Below are 22,729 nucleotides of genomic sequence, written 5' to 3' on the forward strand. Positions count from 1 at the left end.
AAAACGACATGAACTATGGAATATGTACTCAGGAAGGACAGTTGTGCATGTCCCCGTGACTGTGGCAGTCACACTTGGCGATGTTTCAGAGTTTCAAATATTCTGTTCGATGTGACACTTCCGTAGTATGGGCCTCACAGAGGAGCTTCCTTGATAAGTGGTGATGGGAGGGGGCAGGCCTGTCCACGTAGAGGTTGTGGGGCCTGGAGCAGGGGCGGCCACGGAGTGGGGGACGGGGCCAGTGTGCCTTGAATCCAAAAGGCAAAGCTTTGTTTTGACAATTGCCAGCCAGGCATTGGGGTGCAGGGCACTTGACTGTCTGCTGGTGTCTCCTTTTCCCTGGACCCCTGGTCTCTGTTGTCCAGTAAGATTGTCTTTAGAAAGATTTCAGAGTCCTCATGGACAGCAGGGAGATGGCTGTTCTGATTAACTCCGTGTCAGGTGTGTAGACAATAAATGCCCCATCTTTACAGGTGATCAAAGTCTCTCCATCAATTGCTTACACCTTGTCTTTTTGCCTCATAATAGGAAACCACTGATTGCTTGTGTGGAGAAACAGCTGTTAGGAGAACATTTGACAGCAATTCTGCAGAAAGGTAGATTTTCCTAACTTTTGTGTCAAGTTACCCTGCATGGTCGCCCTTGACATTTTAAGGAAGTGAGTGAAATGGCGTAAATACCAGCTTAAGGACATCCATTACGATGAGACAGTCACTAAAAATCGTTGGCAATAACGAGCATGTTAGCCCTGGAAACACCGGGAAAGGCGTCTGGTAGAAATCAAGAAATCACAGGACATGCTGTTCTCAGCTGAAGCCGCTGAGAAACCCCCTGGGCCACAGACAGCTTGCAGCTGGGTCCTTGTGCGGTGCCTACGGGCGCTGGCAGGCACAGAGCTCCCAAGGGTGCAGGCTGGTCGCACGGGCTGCGCGGCTGTGGTGGGGCTTCCTCCCCACGCACCCCAAGAGGCTGAACGCCACGTGAACTGCCAGGTGGCTGGGGACTTCGGCCAGAGTCCCGACTATGCCGGACAAACCCTCCGCTGGCAGAGGGAGGGCGCAGCACTGCTGACTGGGCAGCGTGCCCTCTTGCGCCACATCCCTGGTGCTGCTCGTCAGGCCCTGGTAAGGATGGTTCCAGCAGCTACTGTGTGTCCCGGAGGAGCGTCCCGCCTGCCCTCTGTGTCTGTGCCCTTCACAGTGTGCTTAGTTCTCTGGGGTTCAGAGCGCACGGTCTCCCCCTCTTCAGTCCTTCACGGTACTTTGTATAACTATTAGGTGTGTAATGTTACCATTTGAAAGTCATGATGGAGCTACAGGATTTATTTCAAGATGTTGGAGACCTTAAAGCTTAATTATGGGGAGGCCCAGAATTATGGACGTAAATTATAAATTATAAGAAAAATAAATAGCCAAATATATTCTGATTTGGACTCTGCCAGGTGGTAGTATTATCTGTAATGAGACACCTGAGCATAGGGTCTCCACGGAAACCAGAACAAAGCCAGGAGGGGAGAGCTGGCATTACTGAGTGCCGGTATCTTCTAGGCCCAGGAACCGCCCCCCCCACCCTGCGAGGTCATGACCCCATCATACAAGTAAGGAAAGCGGCTCCGAACAGCCTGACACAGGTGCCTCCAAGCACAGCCCCTAAGCCAAGGTCCAGGTGCAGATCTGGATCTCTGTCCTTCTGCACTGGGAATCATTCACACGGACGAGGTCTGGATTTACTGTCCATCTAAAGCAAGTGTGTTCAAACCCCATACTAGGTATTTTCTGAAAGGAGTCTTAGGATGAATGACTTTAAGTAAATAGTAGAAATTTGCATAAAGTCTTCCAAGAACATGGCAAATTATGTACAACTTAATCTAAATTTTATTAAGAGACATTTGAAAACTGAGAAGCTGTAGTTTTTGAGTTCTTGAAGAAAGACATTTAGGGTTTCAGGAGGATAAATTATAAAAAATTATTTGCAAAAAAAATTATTTGCATCACTAGGTCAGAATGTAATTCGGAGAAATAAACATTCAGAGCCCTTGCTAAAGATGTGTGATTCTGGCCCCAGGACGCACCTGTGTGCACCTGTTTCCCTCCTTTGATGTGTGGACACTGTGCCCACGTGACAGAAGAACCTGAGACTTGAGTCACATGGCTCACACCTCCCCACGCCTGGCCTCGCAGCCTCTGCAGGGCTGTCACAAAGCAGACATCTTAGACAGTTTTCTCTTCCTGATTTCCATACTGTTTTAGAAAGGCTTCGTAAAAATCTAAATACCTAAAACAGGAAAACCCCTGAAAGTGCTATGTTAAATAACTTCAGAATCCCCAACAGACAGCAGACGCTTCTCTCCCACGGCTTATCGCATAAGTGGATAGAGTGGATGACCTGACAGGTTAGACTCAGGCCCCCAGATCTGCTCTCTGAGTGATGATAGTGAGAGGTGCCCAGGGGCGCTGCCCTGGCTGCTGTGTTAGTGGGACCGGGGCTCTGGCGACCTGAATTGAGCAGCACGGCCGCTAGCGTCCTCTGGCGGTGGGGCCTGGCCAACGGGGCCGCGTAGGACTGTTTCTCACCCACGGAGGACAGGGGTCGGCCCCACACTTGTGAGGCGCCCGTTCACACATGGACCCCCGAGCCGCGCTAACGCTCGCTGTGCCGTCGCAGGGCTCGACCAGCTGCTGGACGAGAACCGAGTGCCCGACCTCACCCAGATGTACCAGCTGTTCAGCCGCGTGAAGGGTGGGCAGCAGGTCCTGCTGCAGCACTGGAGCGAGTACATCAAGGTGCGTGGGGCTGTCGTGATGCGCGGTGACCGCGCCTGTGGATGGCAGCGTCCTGTCTCCCGGCCGTGTGGCTCCCCACATGGGGAGGGGCTCTTCTCGAGGCGGGGGCTCGGGTGGACGGCAGTCTCGCGTTTCCTCCCCAATGAGGCAAACCTTTTCTGAAAGATGGCCCCGCCCGTGAGCACCCCACAGCCAGACGTCATTAAAGGCTGCCATCGGTCACCTGCCTGGGCTCCGGTGCCACGTACAGCCACAACTTTCAAAAAGTCGCATTTCTGTGCATCTGATTTTTAAACACCTCATGCCTTTGCTCATCGACCGTGAGAATGGTTACACGTTTTGGTGTATCCATTTGGTGGCATGTGTGCTGCCACGTCTCCCACCATCCAGATCCGTTATTGTCACAGTGCTGTGATGTTTCTGTGACGCGTCTGTATATGGTCATGGGAAGGCAGCAGCAGGGCCCTCATGCTGACGGAGGGGGTGGGAGCACACAAGGCTGTGCCGGTGACAAGTCGGGGGAACAGCATACTCTGGGGCGGGGGCGGGGCGGTGGGCAGCCTGGAGAAGCTGGATGCAGTGTGCCAGTGCCAGGATCCTGGTGGTGATACCATTCTGCAGCTTTGCTGGATAGTGCCATCGGGGAGCTGAGCCAAGTGTAGGAGGGATCTCTGTTCTTTCCGCTGCACGTGAATCTGTAGTGATCACAGAAAGTTCAGTTATATAGAAAGGATGATGGAAAGCTTGCACGCATGCTGTATGGAATAATCAGTCCTAAGATCGCTTATCTGCCTCCACGTGGGAAGCTCATGCCCGCAGGCACAACCCCCTGATACTTTGTACACAACAACATGGAGCTGGACGTGGTTACCAACTCACGCCAGCAACAGAGCTGTATGTTCCAAAAAGATTGGAGAACGAGGGCTTTGCTGACGAGTAGCCCTAGGAGCAGGAACGTGTGCTGAACGCAAGAGCTCCCCTGTACACATGCAGTCCAGGTCTTAGAGATCAGTGGTGTGACCGCTGTTCCTGAGTGTCTGTCAGCGACATGCAGTCACACTGACAGGAATGGAGATTATGTTCGACACTGTGTCGTTATCACAGTGAAGCTGATCCCTGGCAGCGTGTGTGTGTTATTTTTAAATGCACTCAGTACAAAAGTGTACGGAGGAAAATCCCTTCCACCCCGGCTGGGCATACCGTGTCCCTCTCCAGAAGGGATCGCTGCCAGTTTCATTTGTACCATTTCGCCAGTAATCTGCCTTCACTTATGTATAGGATACGTAAGTATGTGTACGTATGCTATTAAGACCAGTTTTCCCAAAGTACATATCTGAAAAGACGAAATTGGACTGAGGGAATTTTGAAGATCTTACTGGCTTTATTTGGTACCATCCAGCCGATAGAAAGGAGCCTTGGGGAGCTGTGTGATAGGGAAGCCTTTTATAGACAGGATGGGGCAGGACCAGGAAGTTATCCTGGCAAAGACTGATTGCTTGTGACAAGGTCACCTTCCTGAGGGGATGACAGGGAACCGTCTGGCAGATGACGTCACTAGTGTTGACAAGCCTAGTGATTGAGTGCTTGAAGACTCTGTTCCTCGGAGGGACCAAAACCTCAGTTAGGTCAGGTGTTAAGCCCTGGTTTGCTGACGTGATGCTTAGCACAGTGACTCCATTTGGGGCCTGCTGTCTCTGTCCCTTCTCTAAACACATCAAATAGTATAATTGTATCTACCAAAGTTTATATCATCAAACAGCTAACTATTATTGTCACATAATAGACTTCTAGTGATGTTTAATATAGCATTTTTCAATTAAAAATGCAGCCTAAAACTGGGCTTTGGTTAGCAGTGGGAGAAAAAGGAAACTCTAGTCAAGAAGTCCAAGTAGGTGTGTTGGGTTAATGGGAACGTCTGAGAAATTTGTAAGTGAAAGTTTTCAGGTTTTTTTTAAATGTTAATTTATTTTGGGCAGGGGGTGGGGGTTGGTTGGGGAGGGCAGAGGGAGAGAGAGAATCTCCACGGAGCCCAATATGGGGCTTGAACTCACGAACTGTGAGATCATGACCTGAGCTGAGATCAAGAGTTGGATGCTCAACCGACTGAGCCACCCAGGCGCCCCAGTAAAAGTTTATTTTTGTTTTTGTTTTTAAGCAGTGGACATTTTCCCACTAATTCACAAATTCTTTCAAAAGCAGAATTCAAACACTGAAGCGTTAATTGTATATTCACTTAACTTCTTGAACGTACACTGAATTTGTGGAACTTTTGAAACGATTTAGTATTTAACACCAACGGTGATTATTAAAGTCTCAGGAGAACATGTATGGTGCCGTTACCTGCCACTGATGTGGTGTGTGTGTTCTTGTAGACTTTCGGGACAACAATTGTCATCAATCCTGAGAAAGACAAAGATATGGTACAGGACCTGCTGGATTTTAAGGACCGAGTGGACCACGTGATAGAAGCATGCTTCCAGAGGAACGAGAAGTTCATCAACTTGATGAAGGAGTCCTTTGAGACGTTTATCAATAAGAGGCCGAATAAGCCCGCAGAACTGATAGGTAGAAAACGTATTTCCAGACGTTGTTTTAATATGGGAAAAGAAAGCAGAACTTAAGCAAAACCTTTCCCCGGAATCTTTAAGCTCCCCTTGGGGAGGGTGGAGAAGGGTTGTGTGTATACGTATCGTGTGTGTAGAAGCACACACGGCACTTATAAGGGAGAACGGAGCAGTGATTTTGTCAAGTGGCAGCTTGATGTCACAGAAGAAGGAAGAGAGAGTACAGATGTGCTTCTGGTTCTGTCTGGAGCACGGCTGCTGATCTGCGCTCTGGGATCGGAAGAAGAGGGTTTGCTATATAAGAGTGCCTCGGTGTTACGAGGGTGACGTGACCAATTAGCGTGGAGACGTTCGTGTGTCCCTGTCTTCGCGTTATCTCACCAGCATTAAAATAGGGTAAAATTGGATGTGGTCTTAAAAGATCACGTTTTAAGATGAAGCAGTTTTTAAATTATCACTTTATACAATTATGTCGTGATAATAGCAAAGCATATTTCGGGATTCATAGACTCTCACTAGTCAATGGAAGTTTTTAGGCAAAGGGCAAAGAAAGATGTAGTAAGTACAGTGATTCAGCGTTGAACTTCCTACTGTTGAGGGTATGTGATGGGGACGTGGGGTTCATTGTGCAGTTTCTACCTCTGTGTATGTTCAGAGGATTTCATAATGAAAAAATTGTGAAGGGAAAAAACTAATAAAAGCAGCGACGAAAGGGGCACCTGGCTGGCTCAGCCAGTGGAGCGTGCGACTCTTAATCTTGGTGTTGTGGGTTCAAGGCCCACATTAGTGTAGAGATTACTTAAAAAAAATTAAATCTTTAAAAAAGAAAAAGTCAGCAACCAAACAAAAAATTCACAAGGCAGTTTAGCTTGGCCTTCATACCACTTTCTGGATTGTGGTTTCTCCAGAGGTGGGTATTGAACTCCTGGAGTGTGGGCTTCTGGAAGGCATGGCCAATCTGTGGTCTCAGGTACGAGAGGCCTGTGTTCAGGGATGCTACATCTGGAAGGTGGGGCCCTCCCGTTGCTGGAGCAGCGGTATAACTATTTATCTCCCATGACTTGAATATACTTGCCATAGAAAATTCACGTGATCTGCCTTTTGTCATAAAATAATATCTTTTTGGAAAGGTTCTAGAGTGTTGCTGTCTACTTTTTGCTTGTAGAAATTAAAGATGCTCTTTTTTTCTATTTAGGAAATGTATTATATAAGAAATACTTGTTTTTTAAATACTGTAAACTTTTACTCTCACAGCAAAACATGTTGATTCAAAATTGAGAGCGGGTAATAAAGAAGCAACAGACGAGGAGCTGGAGAGGATTCTCGACAAGGTCATGATAATATTCAGGTTCATTCACGGTGAGACACACTCTACGCTGTTCCTATTAACACTGAGCAGGGAGAGACGAGACGGTCAACACGTCTGTACATGGGCCCCCTCTTTTCCTTGAGACAGACAGACAGAAACACTCCCGCTTCCGTGTTAGCACGGGGAATGGAGGGGTGGGCGCCCATCGATGGCAGCGCGGGTGTCCTCCTATGGGGGCATCCCGCACAGGCCCCTGCCGAGCTCCCTGCGGCACAGCCGCCACTGGAGTCTCAGCCGGAGTGAGCAAGTGCGCGTTAATAGTCCAGCGTCTCACGCCATTTTCATTTGCTTATAAACAGGGAAAGATGTCTTCGAAGCATTTTATAAAAAAGATTTGGCAAAAAGACTCCTTGTTGGAAAAAGCGCCTCAGTAGATGCTGAAAAATCTATGTTGTCCAAACTAAAGCACGGTAAGCGTGTGGGCCCCGGGGTGTACCCTTCCCTGCGCTGGGCCTCGTCCCTGGGGGTGCTCACGCCTCCGCTTGTGTCCCAGAGTGCGGCGCAGCATTCACCAGCAAGCTGGAAGGCATGTTCAAGGACATGGAGCTGTCCAAGGACATCATGGTGCAGTTCAAGCAGGCAAGCTCTGTTTGTTTCACGTGGGACAGCCGAACAGGAGCCACCCCGCTTTAAGTTGTGTTGGGGGGGGTGTCAGCCAAGGGAAAACCCTCCGCCTTGAGAATCATACATGTCCACATGTCCAAATAACTGAAATTCAAAATGAAAAAGAAAAGTAATCCCTAAAAATGTTTAAAAATTTTTGATTTAAAGAGGTGTGCTAGTGTCCTGTATTGGTAACATAACCAAGAAAGAAAAAATATCCCAAATGACTTTGGAACATGTTGCATGGCTTCAGTGGGATGTGTTCTTGGGACTAGGTGCAAACACATGTTGAACTGTGGTTTGAAAATTACACTGTTTACTCTTTTACGAACTAGTTATTTTTGATGACATTCTGCAGTAACTGTTTCCTCTTGGTTTTCTTTGTCTTTAGTATATGCAGAATCAGAGTGACCCAGGTTCTATAGATCTAACCGTGAACATACTTACGATGGGGTACTGGCCAACATACACACCTATGGAAGTGCATTTGACTCCAGAAGTAAGTGTTTCAAAGAGTGTTTGCCTTTTATTTTTCATATATCAGTGTTGCCAAAGTACTGTGGACTGCTTTGGGGTTTTTTTGTTTTTAATGTTTATTTTTGAGAGAGAGAGAGCGCAAGCAAGGGAGGGGCAGAGAGAAAGGAAGACACAGAATCTGAAGCAGGCTCCAGACTCTGAGCTGTCAGCACAGGGCTCAAACTCACAAACCGTGAGATCATGACCCGAGCCAAAGCCAAGAGGTGGATGCTTAACCAACTGAGCCACCCAGTCACCATGCAGTAAATTTTAAAAAGTATTTGGGGAAAGGGCACATGGGTGGCTCAGTCAGTTAAGTGTCCAACTTTCAGCTCAGGTCATGATCTCATGGTTCATGGCCTCTGTGCTGACAGCTCAGAGCCTGGAGCCTGTTTCAGATTCTGTGTCTCCCCCACTGTCTTCTCTGTCCTTCCCCTACTCATGCTCTATGTCTCTCTCCCAAAAATAAACATCAAAAAAATAAAAAAGATAAAAGTGTCTGGGGAATAGTTATGGAAACCAAATACATTAAGTGTTTTATTTATTTTTGAGAGAGTGTGTGTGCGCGTGTGCGTAAGTGGGTAAGGGGCAGAGAGAGGGGGACAGAGGATCTAAAGTGGGCTCCCCGCCGACAGCAGAGAGCCCAGTGTGAGGTTCGAACTCAGACCTCGAGATCATGACCTGAGCCAAAGTTGATGCTTAACTGACTGAGCCCCCCAGGCACTTGCCCTGTGGACTTCTTACACATATACCATGCACAGAGATGCTACCTGTCACGGAGTATTTAACGAGAGGTTTTTTTAAATCACAGAAGTAAAACTGCAGGGTCCTCATAGCCTCTGGAAAACAGCATTTCACCATGACGGCCTGTGTCCCCTGGCTGGTTTGGGGTGGAGCTGGGAAGAAAACAGCAGGGACAAGGGCCTTCTAGAAAGGACCAAGAAAGGCACCTGGGAGCCCAGGCTGGAGACAGCCTGTCGTGAGGCTGTTTGTTCCGTTTCCAAGACTCTCTGTTTCAGGGTTTTCTTCTGTTTCTGACTCTGCTGGTTGGTCTTTGTGGTTGTCTCCTTTTTGTGTTTGTTTTAACTGGTTATTGAAGTACAGTTGATGCACCGTGATACTTGTCTTCTCCTGTGGGCCCTCCACCTCTACTCTAGACGCTAACGTTCCCAGAGCCTGTCAGCTCCCTTCTCAGCCCACACAGGCCCTCAGCCTCCAGCCTGTGAGTCCGTGGTCCTGAGCACATATGCACCAACGTCCCCAGGCTCAGACGCCCCAGATTGCTGCGGTCCCCTCCTCCCTCCCCAAGCAACTGCTGTCTGCAGGTGCCACAGCTGTGTCCTGAGCTGCCTGCGGGCTCTATGCCCCTCAGTTCCCACGTTCTCCAGGGCTTCTGTGCCCCCCTCCAGAAAACCTCACTCCAGAAAACCACCTCCAGAAAGTGAGCCACCTCCAGAAAACCTCACTCCACCCCCATCCGTCCTCAGCATTTGACTGCTGGTTAAGACTTCCCTCCCCAGACGCTTTCTCCAGAAAACCCTCCGTCGCCTCCTCACCCCGCTCACTGGGCCAGGCAGGTCCATCCTGGGTGTGTCTCTTGTGGCACTTTGAGTTTGTTTGCTTCTTATTTTGAGGTGATTCAGACTTACAGAGACTTTGCGAGAATAGTTCAAAGCATTCCCAGAACGTGTTGCCTGTGTTTTCAGCACTGACACTTGAGAGGCTACATCATACCTCCTGCACCTAGTACTTCAGTGGGTACCTCCCAGAGACGCTCTCGAGTCAATTACTGCCGTAACAGTTTTATCCCAGGGGGAGGGAGCCCTCTCTGCTTTTGTCCAGACACCATCCAGGCCCCACACCACAGTTACCCTGTTCCCCTTCCCCGTATCACCTACACCAGCCTCTTCTTTCTTAACGTTCACACATCCCAAAACCGCACACCAGTTTTCATGAATTATGTCCACTGGGCTCATCCAGCAAGGGTCCCACACAATTTGCTCAGCCAACAGCACATCAGGAGGTACCTGCTGTCTGTTTGCCCCCGTCTGTTGGTGTCCCATGTTGTCGTTGGTTAAAGCTTTAGCTGGCTTCTCTGTGTGGTTAGTGTTTCTCCTGTTGTACTTTTGAAGTAATCTGTGGGAAGGTACGTGGACGTGGTGTGGACCTCCTCTCCCCCACCAGATTCTCCTGCTGGGCGATCTCTGCTCAGATCCACTTTCGCCTTGGTCAACAGTGACCGTCTCTGTCCTCCTCTGGACAGACTCGTGGACTCCTGGTTGCTTGCTCCGATGCCCCTGTTGTCTGCCATCCAGCTGCTGGAGCCCCTGTCAGCTCCTCTGTCCTTGTACTGGCTCTCGTGGTTTCCTGGTACTTTTTTGTTGTCTAGCAAGAGATGTTGAAGGCTTACTGTACTGGCCTTTGTAAAAATACGCCCACAGTGTAAACACAGGGGAGGAAGCCATGGGGGAAGCGGACTGCAGCTCACCATTTCAAGCTGTACAGCTGAGCAGCACCTGCGTCCAGTGCAGAACTTCGTCATTGTGGCAAACAGAACCCTGCCCCCGTGGAGTTGAGCGTTCACTCCTGCTCCAGTGTCCAAGCCTGGGCACCTGCTGGCCCGCTAACGAGGGACTTGCCCACTCTGGGTTTTAACATAACTGCAGTCACACTTGGTGGCCTTCCGTGTCTGACCTCTTCCACTCACCGTGCGGGTTCCACGACGTGTAGCCCACATCGTGCTTCCTTTATGAGGCTGAATGATGTTCCACTGTGTGTGTGGACCAAGTTCTGTCCCTCCAGCCAGCTGGCTGGCCACGGACACTTGAAAGGTGCGTTTACCTTTCGGCCACTGTGAATAACGCTGCCGTGAGCACAAGCGTGCAGAAATCTGTGTCCCGGTTTTCAGAGCCTCTGGTACACACCCAGGAGTGGAGATGCGGGTGAGAAGCTGGTTTTCCACTGCAGCTGCAGCCTGTTACATTTCCATCAGCAACACGGCTTCCAGTTTCCCCATATCCTCCTCGGTATTTGTTATTCTGGTTTTTGATCGGAGCCATCTTCGTGGGTATGAATTGGTATCTCGTTTTGGTTAGATTTGCTTTTCCCCAATGAATGATGATTTTGTCGAGCATCTTTTCGTGTGCCTATTGGCCACCGTAGCTCTTCTGTGAAGAACTTTCTATGCAAGTCCTTTGCCCATTTTTTACTTGTGTTATCTGTTGCTAAATTTTAAGAGTTCTGTGTATATTCTGGGCACTAGATCCTTATCAGATGTGTGATTGGCAAATATCTTCTCCCATTCTGTGAGATATCTTTTTACTCTTTTGATAGTGTTCTTTGCATAAAATTTTAGAGTTTTTGTAAAGTCCAGTATGTTTTCTGTTGTTACTTTTGTTGTCATAGCTAAGAACTGTTGCCACATCCAAGGTCTTGAAAATTTACCTCTGTTTTCTGCTAAGAGTTTTATCGATACTCTTACATGTGGGTGGGTCTCTGTTCCATTTTGAGCCTGGGATTGTAATTGGCACATAATAAGCACCCAGTGTTAGCTGCTGTCCTCTTACCATGATGATTATGGCCACTTCTAGGAGTTAATCGCAAGGAAAAAGTTTTTAGGAAGTTCATCACCATATTAGCTAGCTTTTATTGGTTGAATGTCATATGGCACCAAGTATGTTTTCTTTTTTTGCAAATTATTTGTTAAGTTGACTTCACACCCCCGGTGCAGAGCCCAACATGGGGCTTGAACTCATGACCCTGAGATCAAGAGTTGGATGCTTAACCCACTGAGCCACCCAGGCACTTCTAGATATGTTTTCTGAGAGAGTCGTTGTCTTTTGGATATATACTACAATACTTAGAAACGAAATGATAATTGTGCCTGGGATCTGATGTGGTTGAATGTGGGTGTGGGTGATAGTTCTGAAGTGTGAGGATGGGGTTGCTGGGCAGATGCAAGGCCGACGGGCATCCTGACCAAAGGCACCGCTTGGACAGAGCGCAGAGGAGCTGACAGATGCCCCAGGCAGGGAGAGCGGGCCTTCGCTCCCTCGCACCTGCGGATGCCCTGAGCTCTCTGTCCAGAGGGGGACAGTCACAAGTTGCTATGAATGCCCTCAGAGCCAAGAGCAGTTGGAGAAGGCCTCTGTGAGGAAGGGGCTCTAAAGATGACCAGGGGGTTACTGAGGGGTGTCCCTAGGCGGAAGCCTGAGGGTAGACAGCACAGCGTACTCGTCCAGTGGGGGAAGCACAGGACAGGCCAGTGCAATCAGTGGTTCTGGAGGACAGGACCTTGGCAAGCCTTGGAAGGGTTTTACTCTTTATTTTTATTTCTTTTTAATGTTTGTTCACTTTAGAGAAAGAGCATGTGAGCTGGGGAGGTGGAGAGAGAGGGGGACAGAAGATCTGAAGTGGGTTTAGTGCTGACAGCAGAGAGCCAACGTGGGACTTAAACTCATGAGCCCTGAGATCATGACCTGAACCAAAGTCAGACGTTTAACTGAGTCACCCAGGCGCCTCAGAATCTTTTTTTTTTTTTTAGTTTATTTTTGAGGGCGGGGGGAGCATGCACACATGGTTGAGCGTAAGCAGAGAAGGGGCAGAGGAAGAGAGAGAGAGAGAGAGAGAGAGAATTCTAAGCGGGCTCTACCCTATCAGCGTGTGGGTTTGAACTCACAAACCGTGAGATCATGACCTGAGCCAAAATCAGGAGTCAGGCACTTAACCGATTGAGCCACCCAGGCGCCCCAAGAGTTTGACTCTTTATCCTAAGAACTTGGAAGCAGCCAAGGATGCTGACAGGGCAGTGAGCAGAGTGCAGACTATCTGGCACACAGGACCCTGAGGGCGCCCATGTGTCCGGGGTGGAAGGTAGACACACCAAGGAGACCTTGGAAGGAAAGGACATGAGACAAAGACACGGGGGTCTAAGCCATTAGTCACCGAGGGCAGGGAAGCCGCCTCTCACAAAGCTATTTCTCTGATCGAAGCCTGATAAGAAGAACCCATTGGATTTGGCAGCACAGACCATTGGCTATCCTGGCTGCAGAGCAGTGAGAATGTCGAGGGAACCAAGCAAAGAAAGTGAGAGGGAGTGTGCGGGACACCAGAAAATGCACCCTGAAACACTGTCAGACAGCAGAACCCGTCTGTAACTAAGCAGGAGGCCAGGGGTGGGGAGGGCTGGACACCGGGAGAAGGAGGAGGGGCTTCAAAGGAGTGAGACCACAGCAGTAAAGAACTGTGAGAGGGATGCCTGGGAGGGGCTCAGTCAGTTGAGTGTCCAACTCTTGACTTCGGCTCAGGTCATCATCTCAGGGTTCATGAGTTCGAGCCCCACGTTGGGCTCTATGCTGACAGCTCGGAGCCTGCTTGGGATTCTCTTGCTCTCTCTCTGCCCCTCCCCTGCTTGCTAGAGCACTCTCTCTCTTCTCTCTCTCAAAAATAAATAAACTTGAAAAAAAAGAACCACGAGGGGCGCCTGGGTGGTTCAGTCGATTGGGTACCTGACTTCAGCTCAGGTCATGATCTCATGGTTCATGGATTTGAGCCCCACATTGGGCTCTGTGCTGACAGCTTGGAGCCTGGAGCCTGCTTCAGATTCTGTGTCTCCCTCTCTCTGCCCTCCCCCCACTTGTGCTCTTTCTGTCTCTAAAATAAATAAACATCAAAAAAAATTAAAAAAAAAAAAAAAAAAAAGAAGAAGAACCACAAGAAAGTTTAGAAGGTAGGAGAAATCCTCCCAGAAAGTAACGATGGAAACAGTGGCACGTCATGCCTCCTAGACAAGACTGTCTCCGGTGCTTTCCAGTGCCCTCCCAGCCTCACCACAACCTGCTTCCCAGCACCCTCCCAGCCTCACCACAACCTGGCAGGACACAGCTGGGCCTGCAGACGGTCTCTGTGGTCTTGACTGCATGTGCCACTGGCCAGGGGAGGCACAGCGTGGGCTGTGGAGACTGAGGAACACAACCTGTCTGTGCATTAAGTACCACTTGAAGCAACACCCATGTGGGAAGCAGACCCCAGTGTGCCAGAGTGGCAGACATTTGCATAGGTAACAGAATAATCCAAAGAAACACTGTCAAAATACAGAACTGATCTTTTCATTCAGCTGTGAAAAATTTTGAAAGCTTTGTAAATTAAGCAGTATGTGGTTCTTTGGATGTGTGGTGTTTAGCATAATTAAACTTATTGTTTTCCTGTGCTTGGCAGATGGTTAAACTTCAGGAAATATTTAAGACATTCTATCTTGGAAAGCACAGTGGTCGAAAACTTCAGTGGCAAACCACGTTGGGCCATGCTGTTTTAAAAGCAGAGTTTAAAGAAGTAAGTTCTTTGTCTGTTTCATAGACAAATAACATATAAATATGTTAATAGAATATTTTCAATTGTGGTTGATCTTTGGTAACAAACAAAGGAAAAGGTCATTCAGCATAACTCCGTACTGCCTTTTCTTGGTCAACGATAATAAACAGCTGAAGGATTAATATTCCAATCAATAAAGTCAATAAAAATAGAAAGCATTTACCTAGCTGAAAAAAGAGCAAAGGAGTGCTCGCTTCAACAGCACATGTGCTAGAATAGGAATGATACAGAAATCAGCGCAGCGACCCGGAATGTGTGAAGCTTCCAGGTTTAAAAAAAGAAGAAAGCAAAGGATGTGAAGAGGCAACTCATAAAAGCAAGACTAAGAAATCAAATTCATTGAAAACCTGCTCTATTTTTCTGCCAAACATTTGCAAATTACAGTCCAGTGAAATGCCACATTTCGAGTACTGATTGGTCAAGGCTAAAACCTCGAGGAACAGCGCCATACAGAGCATGCTTTGGTCTCACGTCTCCCGCCTCCAAAGTCACAGGCTTTGTTACAGTGGTGCCAGTTCCAGAAATTCATCATAGTAAGACGTTTTCACAGAGCAGTGAATAAGCCCGTTTGTCGCGGTGCTATTGCTAAAAGAGACGTTATACAAGAGGAAAGTGCAGACGGTGTTTTGATACCAGAAAGAAGCAGGTCACAAAACAATGCCTTCATGTTCCTGTTTAACTTCAGCTTTGTAAATAAGATTCAGTTGTATATACCAAGCAAAAAATTTACAGAATGACTACTTTGCTAGCTATTACCATGCACTAGGCACCGTATCCTATAAATCCTATGTGCATGGATACTACGTATGTAAATTGCATGTATCCTCTCCTGCCTCTGCAGACCGGGTGGGGCAGCCATGCTTCCCCACCTCCACCCAGAGAGGCTGGTCCTGGGGGTGAAGCCCTCTAGAGCCTAGCCGCTTTCCTGCACACAGAGCTCACAGGTTTACACGGGGTGCGTCCCATGCTCTTTCAGGGGAAGAAGGAGTTCCAGGTGTCCCTGTTCCAGACACTGGTGCTTCTCATGTTCAACGAAGGGGACGGATTCAGCTTTGAAGAAATAAAAATGGCCACAGGGATAGGTAAGAGTCCTCGCTCCATGACTGTGTGGCCTCCGCGTGTCCTTGTTGTTAGAGATCAGCCCAGTCTCTGCCCGTCACATGTGAGTGTGGGGTGTCTTTCACCATTGTCACGTGTCCTCATTTCGGTGCTAGTCTGTGCCCGATTCTCTCCCCGCCCAGAGGATGGTGAGCTGCGAAGAACGTTGCAGTCCCTGGCCTGCGGCAAAGCACGAGTTCTGGTTAAGAGTCCCAAAGGGAAGGAGGTGGAAGACGGGGACACATTCATGTTCAACGGGGAGTTCAAGCACAAACTGTTTCGAATAAAGATCAACCAGATCCAGATGAAGGAAACCGTACGTATAAGCTTTCTTGTGTTACTCACGGAGTACTTACCAAGGACTCATTCGTTTGTACGGTCAATTCCTAAGTCTTGTAAGAGCACTTTAACGTGGGAGGGGTGGTGAGGTGGTGGCTGTCACAGGCCCACTGGAGTGTTTGTAGCAGCGAAGACATTCTCAAGTGTCTCATGTCCAGGGCAGGTCCTGGACCACCGCCCTCAGGCCCTTCCGAACAAGGGAGCCCTTGCAGCCTGAAGTGCTGCCACGCGGGGGGGTGGGGGGGGGGGGAGGCAGTGGGCCCTGGCATGTAAATGAGGAGAGGCCTAAAGGCACCAACCCATTCAGACAAGACCAGGGCAGCGTCACAGCTTCTTCACCCCCCGCAGTCGAGCGTGGTCGCTCCCTTACCTGGAAGTGTTCAGGTGGAGCCCGGTGGGAAAAGAAGTTCAGATTACACGAAAAGAAATGCAAAAGATCAGTAAGTATATGAAAGATGTTCATTCTCATCAGTAATTTTTTTAAATTCAAGTTAAAATAATACCCCAGGGCTGCCTGGGGGGCTCTGTCATCGAGCAGCAGACTCGTGATTTCATGGGTCCAAGCCCCACAGAGCCTCCTTGGGATTCCCTCTCTCTCACTCTCTCTGCCCTTTACCCACTTGCGTGCGCTTTTTTTTTTTTTTTTTTTTTTAATTTTTATGTTTATTTTTGAGAGCGAGAGAGAGCATAAGCAGAGGCAGAGAGAGAGGGAGGCACAGAATCCGAAGCAGCTCCAGGCTCCAAGCTGTCAGCACAGAGCCCAAAGCAGGGCTTGAACCCACAAACCGCGAGATCATGACCTGAGCCGAAGTCAGTGCTTAACTGACTGAGCCACCCAGCCACCCCCGGTCTTTCAAATAAGTAAAAACTTTAATAAAATAATACTCCACTTTTCATCTGTCAACATGGGAAACGTTTAAAAGTTTGATGATATCCAGAGTCGGCAAGTATATGGGAAAACAGGCATTCTTTTTGTGCTTTTACTTTATTTTTCATGTTATTTTTGAGAGAGAATGAGGAGGGGAGGGATAGAGAGGGGGGACAAAATCCCAAGCAGGCTCTGAGCTGTCCAGCACGGAGCCCAACACGGGACTCGAACTCATGAACTGTGAGATCATGACCTGAGCCGAAGTCAGCACTTAACCGACTGAGCCACCCAGGTGTGCTTATTTCAAAGTGGGACTGTCACCTCTGTCCCCTGGAGATGACCTCTACTGCCACTTCGAAGTGCAGGTTTTTCCTGTGGTGTAAATGTCTAATCTTGTTTTTTCTGTAACGGGATCACTCTGCAGATGGCATTTATATGTGCCGTTATGCAGTCTGGTCTTGTTACTGTGGGTCTGCTTCCATGTCAGGACTTGGTTTCTCACGGGTGCAGAGTAGTTGGTCCTGTGTCCCTCAGGAGCTCGGCAGCACCCTTGGGGAAAGGCATTCAGGTGGTTTCGATCTCTACTGGAAATAAGGTTACATTAAACATCCTGTGTACCTATTAGCTTGTTTCTTCAGTATAAAATCTTTGCCCTGGGATTACAGGGTCAAAGAATGTGGACTTTTGTTAGTCTGGCCACTCTTTTCCAAATGGAAGCCTGACAGATCTTCCCAGATTTCAGTGTCCGGTTTCACAAGAGGGCCAGCCCTCCCTCTGCCCGCCCTGTTCTTACAGGCACAGATAGTTCATTGCCATTTTAGATTGAATTTCTTTGAGCATCTTTATGCCATTGAGTAGCTTATGCACATCATGTCTTTCTGATCTTTAATTCTTCATGTTTTGTTTTTTAATATTTATTTTTGAGAGAGAGAGAGCGTGGGGGAGGGGCAGAGAGAGAGGGAGACACAGAATCCGAAGCAGGCTCCAGGCTCCGAGCTGTTAGCACAGAGCCCGACGCGGAGCTTGAACTCACGAACCCAAGATCATGAGCTGAGCCGAAGTCGGATGCTTAACCGACTGAGCCACCCGGGTGCCCCTAACCCAATGTTTTTTTTAAAATTACTTGTACTTTTCTATTAGTTTTTACATGTAAGTTTTTCTTTGAGCAACGTAGAAATTAATATCAAAAAGCAATCTAACTACTCTTCCTGTTCTAAAACTGAATTGAAAATACCGTTCTCTGACAACTTATTTGAATTGTCACCTTTGTTATATATTAAATTCACATATTACGAGTCAGTTTTTAAATTCTCTTCTACAAATTCTATTGATTTCTTTCATATCCAGGACCCAAATTCTTTTAGTTAATTTACCCATTCCTATAAATTTATTCTCCCAGTAAGTTTGAGAATAATTTTATTGTGTCTTTGCCCTCCAAATAAGAACATTAACATTTTTTATTCGAAGTGCATTACACAGTTTTCAGTTTTTATTTTGGCTATACTAAATCTGATTCTTATCTGTGTATATATATAAATATAAGTCTCTTCTCTTCATGGGAGTTTTCTACTAGAAGTCTTGGCATATTTCTTATTAGATGATTCAACAAATACTCATTAAGCACCTACTAAGGCGTAGGTCCTCTGTGAAGCACTGAGAATTCATCCGTGAATAATAACTTATTCTTCTAAATCTTGGTTTCAAGGAACTTTCAGCAGACAGGTACCAGATGATTACACATTGTTTAACTTACTACACTTGAGGTAGGAGACAAAAGCACAGTCCCACACCGTGGGTCAGGGAAGGCTTTCCCACCGAAGGCCATGCTGAGCCAGGTGAGGCCTGAGGAGGCAGGCCACAGACAGGTTATATACAGACTGGTCAGAGCTATGAAGAATTTGGGGAAGCCACTGAAGGTTTTAAGCAAGAAGGGCCAATAAAATGCTGGCACCTATTAAGGGGATCTTTTCTGTTTACATGTGTAACCAGTTATTGCCAGTATGTATATATTAACACCATTTACCCTTGTGTACTCTTCCTGTGTCCAGCCACTTCACGAAATTCTCGTTGGCTTTGATGGTTTTTCAGTTGATTTTCTCGGATTTTTGGATTCGTAGCTTATCTACAAATAATTACCACGTGTCTGCTCCAATTTGCTATAGTTCTTTTGTTCTCTTACTGCGCAGCTAGAACTTTGAAAATCACATTTGTATGAAATTATGGTGCTACCAGGCTTTTTCTTCACTTCCTGATTTTTTTTATCTCAAGTGCCTGGAACATTAACCTATTTGGGGTGGTGGATCCCTTTGGAAGTGCGATGGAAGCGTGGCTTCTCCTTTTCTGAAACTCACGTACCTTACATGCAGGCACAGACCTGTCTCCTGTAGATCAAACAGGCCTCCAGTAGGTTGCTGTTAACTAACATGAAGTTGTTATCAGGAGCTGTGCTTTGCTTTTGGTAACAGCTTTTTATCATGTTCAGGTGGGGTTTTTTTCATTGCTATTTGTACGTTAATTTGTTTTAGATCAAGGATAGGTTTTCAGTTTTTTTGTGCCTTTGCAGTGTCTGTCAAGAGATCACATAATTGCTGTGACCTCAACACAACTGTGATGAAATTCATTCCATTCCTAGGTTTCCTGATGCTGAGCAAAGCTTGCATTTCTGGAATAAACTCTGGTAGCTATTGTGTTTTATTCTGCTTTCTCTTCTGTGCTACTGGATCTAATCCAGGATTATATACAGTTGATAGTGTTTTGTAGCTTTTTTATGAGGGGAATGTAACTTTACATTCTTTTTCAAGCTTTGGTACTGAAGTTGGGCTATTCTTGGGAAGCTAGGTTTTGCTAGAACAAATAAAAATGCATAACAGAATAGGATTTACCCAATGTTTGGCCTTTCTTTGCATCAAATTTTCTTATCAGGGGTGCCTGGGTGGCTCAGTTGGTTGAGCATCCAACTTGATTTCGGCTCAGGTCGTGATCTCACAGTCAGTCCTGAGATCAAGCCCTGCATCAGGTTCCGTGCTGAGTGTGGAACCTGCTTCAGGTTCTCTCCCTCCCCTGCCTGTGCTCGAGTGTTCTCTCTCTCTCCCTCTGTCTCTCTCTCAAATAAGAAAAAAGTTTCCCATTAAACTCAACAATATGAAATAACACCCAACTGTATCTTTACACTTCACTTGTGTGTGTGTCTGTGTGCAGATTGAGGAACAAGCCAGCACCACTGAGAGAGTGTTTCAGGACAGACAATATCAGATTGACGCTGCTATCGTCAGAATAATGAAGATGAGAAAGACTCTTGGTCATAACCTTCTAGTTTCTGAATTGTATAATCAGCTGAAATTTCCAGTAAAGGTAAATGCACATTAGCTTAATTAAACTTAAAGTATTGCGCCGAACATTGAAAAAGCATGTTCAGTTCCTAACACATTAGAATCATTTGTCCTGCATTACAGGTGATCATTTACTACAGAAATCTGCTTGTGTGTGCACACCAAATGTCAAAAAACTGGCAAGTGGGGACAGTAGGGTTTTTATCCCAAATGCTCTTTGTAACCGTCCCAGGAACTAGAGGCCCCAAATCTGCCACGGCAGAGACGTTGTTGACACCTTGTTAGGAGGGGGAGGGGGCCGGGGCAGGTGCTGTAGCTCCAGGCGGGGTTTCTCAGTGGGGTGGCTATTCAGGTCATGCCCTGTGATTGCAGGGAAGTCCTACTAGCTGCTCATTTATTCAGCACTGACAAGCTCCAGAGCATTTTCTGTTTTGGTGATACCTCCTCATTTCTGTGCATGAGAAAGTCAACCCTGAATCCTGCCTGTGCCTGCGTGTTTCTAGGCCGGAGGGTTTCTGCCCTGGCTGTACTTGGAGCACTGACCAGGTAGGGAAGTGTTAGGAAGAGCTCTTGAAAACAGGCGCGTCCACCTGGGAAGTATGGGACTCGTGAGGCCTGGCCCTACAGAGACTGAGCCTGTGGGGTGAAGCTCCCTGGTTCTGCGGGGTCCCGTTGGGCAGAGGAGCAGCCGGCCCTCCATCCTCACTGAGGGTGTCAGGGTGAGCAGACACCGTGTTCCCCTGGGCGAGCACGCGGCTGCCATGTCCTCTGCCACGCAGGTGTGGGCGCCCAGCCCTGCTGTGTACACCCTTCTTTCCCCCTCAGGCCAGAGCCAGCGCCCACTTTCCCTCTTACAGACGAGAGGCCCAGCAGTTACAGCACTGACCAGTGGGAGGCATATGCGGTGGCTATAGCAGCCGGCTCTGCCCTGTCAGGACCTCGCGTGGCTCTCACTGCATCTCATGAATGCTCCATCCGTCACTCGATAGAAAGTTAGGCCTTTTGATGGAATGTGCCCTTGAAGGGAGAAGCTTGCTCATAAATGTCAACATAAGTGTGCTTTCTACCACGGCGGAGCCAGAGACGTCCTCGCGGGGCTCGCTTGTTATGGTGTCAGTCATCTGTGGACCTGTGGTTACACATCAGCAGCACATGCAGGAAATACAGGACTTGGGGACAGATGTCCTTGCAAAGGATGAAGCTGCCCTGAGACGTTACCAGATTCCCCTTTCAGACCAATGAAAATGTGCCACCCAGTAGGATGTGCCCTGCTTATGCGTTCGTTCGTGCTGGCAAAAAAGGGTTTTCATCTCCTCCCTCTCAGCCTGCTCAGACAGTAAATTCACACGAGAGTGCTTGAATCAAGAGGCCATGTTAGCATTGTCTCTGAAGGAAGGACTTGGATTGTCTTCGTTTTATAATTTGGTTATAATTATAAATAGTTTACCTGTAGATACGTATATTTTATATAATTATAATTACTTGCTTCGCGCATATGTTTCCCCGTGTTTGTAAATTTACCGCCACTATAATTGAGGGGTTTCGTTTCTCTTTTTTAGCCTGGAGATTTGAAAAAGAGAATTGAATCTCTTATAGACAGAGACTATATGGAGAGAGACAAAGACAATCCGAATCAGTACCACTACGTGGCCTGATGTGTCGGCCAGCCGTGTTCTCTCAGCGAGACCCTAGAATGTATCTTCAGAGCGGTGAAGCATTTCTGTGCCGTTCCCAGGACTTCTGAGATTGAGCCAGCGTGGAGACTTTTGGATTAGAAGGAAAGGATGATTCTCAGATCACCCTTCACAGAGCTTAGGGGTTTGCCAGCGGCACGTGTGTCTTTCCTCCAGTTCTTCCTCTTACTCTTTTCGGTGTTTAAACTGTCGCAGCTGCTCGGGCAGAATGACTTTGAGATTGGACGAGAAGATATTGGGTAAAAGAGGTTCCTTTGTAAGGTGTTGCTTTTGTAGCAGAAAGCTGACAGCTTGGTGTGGGGTGTGTGTGTGCGTGTGATCACAGATGCACAGTTAGACCCTCCGTGCTGTGTCCGTGGGCTGCAGAGTGGGCTGGTGTGCTCCTGAAGGCAGGGGCTCCTGGTGGATGGGCATGTAGGTTGGAAACCAGAGCCCTTCTTTGGCGAGCATTAGGAAGAAACAGTGTCAAGAACTGACTCCTCAGTTATTCAACGTCGATACCGACATCTGTCCGTTTCCTTTATCTTCCATGTTTTTACACTCTGATGACAGACTTCCCAGAGCGAGGTTTCTCGGCGAGACCCCTCCTTGCCGAGACAGCACTGGGGGCATGCTCACTGCGGTGAACTCACGAGCGTCTGAGTTGCTTGTGAATTTTCTGTTTAGGGGTCCAGGGAGCAGTGTGATTGCACCCACTCTTCTAAGATTGTGTCTCGCAGCCCCTGCTCTTCGCACCGAGGTGACCGCTGTCTGGTTTCCTGACTGCAGTATTTGTACGATGGCGTACAGTCACTCTAACAGAGTTTGGTTTGCTTTACAGCCTTACGCAGGGAAGCTTGTTGTCCACGCTGTGACCACTGTAAGGTGTGGTGGGAGACACTCGAGTCCTGATGTTGGGAAGGTGGTTTTGTCAAAAGATTAAAGGATTTTGTTGGCACCTGGTTTCATGTTGTGTGTGTACAGGTGAGGTTGTGTGGGGGCCGACGATGTCAGTACCGTGAACTGTAACAAAGATCCTTTTCTGGTAACATTTCAGAGTACTTTATATTTTACATAATAGCATGTTTCACTTTGATTAAAAGCTACCAAAGGAATTTTGATCATGGTATAAGTGTTTAAAGCAATATTTTCTGGGATATACCAAGTTTATATAATTTGATTTTGTGCTAAATTATTAAAAACTTCTCCCTTTTTGAA

At 47.6% G+C, this 22,729-nt stretch overlaps 1 protein-coding gene across 1 annotated transcript in view; it reads left to right on the forward strand.

Moving 5' to 3' along the window:
• Positions 1 to 22,469, forward strand: part of CUL4A (cullin 4A) — a 45,866-nt gene extending 23,397 nt beyond the window's left edge. The window contains exons 9-20 of the mRNA XM_042930613.1: positions 529 to 596; positions 2,665 to 2,783; positions 5,156 to 5,348; positions 6,602 to 6,706; positions 7,016 to 7,126; positions 7,210 to 7,295; positions 7,711 to 7,818; positions 14,052 to 14,165; positions 15,181 to 15,286; positions 15,446 to 15,618; positions 19,708 to 19,860; positions 21,398 to 22,469. Of these exons, the coding sequence (XP_042786547.1) occupies positions 529 to 596; positions 2,665 to 2,783; positions 5,156 to 5,348; positions 6,602 to 6,706; positions 7,016 to 7,126; positions 7,210 to 7,295; positions 7,711 to 7,818; positions 14,052 to 14,165; positions 15,181 to 15,286; positions 15,446 to 15,618; positions 19,708 to 19,860; positions 21,398 to 21,493 (1,432 nt within the window). The 3' untranslated portion in view covers positions 21,494 to 22,469. The remainder of the gene's footprint in view (positions 1 to 528; positions 597 to 2,664; positions 2,784 to 5,155; positions 5,349 to 6,601; positions 6,707 to 7,015; positions 7,127 to 7,209; positions 7,296 to 7,710; positions 7,819 to 14,051; positions 14,166 to 15,180; positions 15,287 to 15,445; positions 15,619 to 19,707; positions 19,861 to 21,397) is intronic.
• The last annotated feature ends 260 nt before the right edge of the window (positions 22,470 to 22,729 follow it).

This window comes from Panthera leo, chromosome A1 (genome assembly GCF_018350215.1).
Source record: "Panthera leo isolate Ple1 chromosome A1, P.leo_Ple1_pat1.1, whole genome shotgun sequence".
Lineage (NCBI taxonomy): Eukaryota > Metazoa > Chordata > Mammalia > Carnivora > Felidae > Panthera > Panthera leo.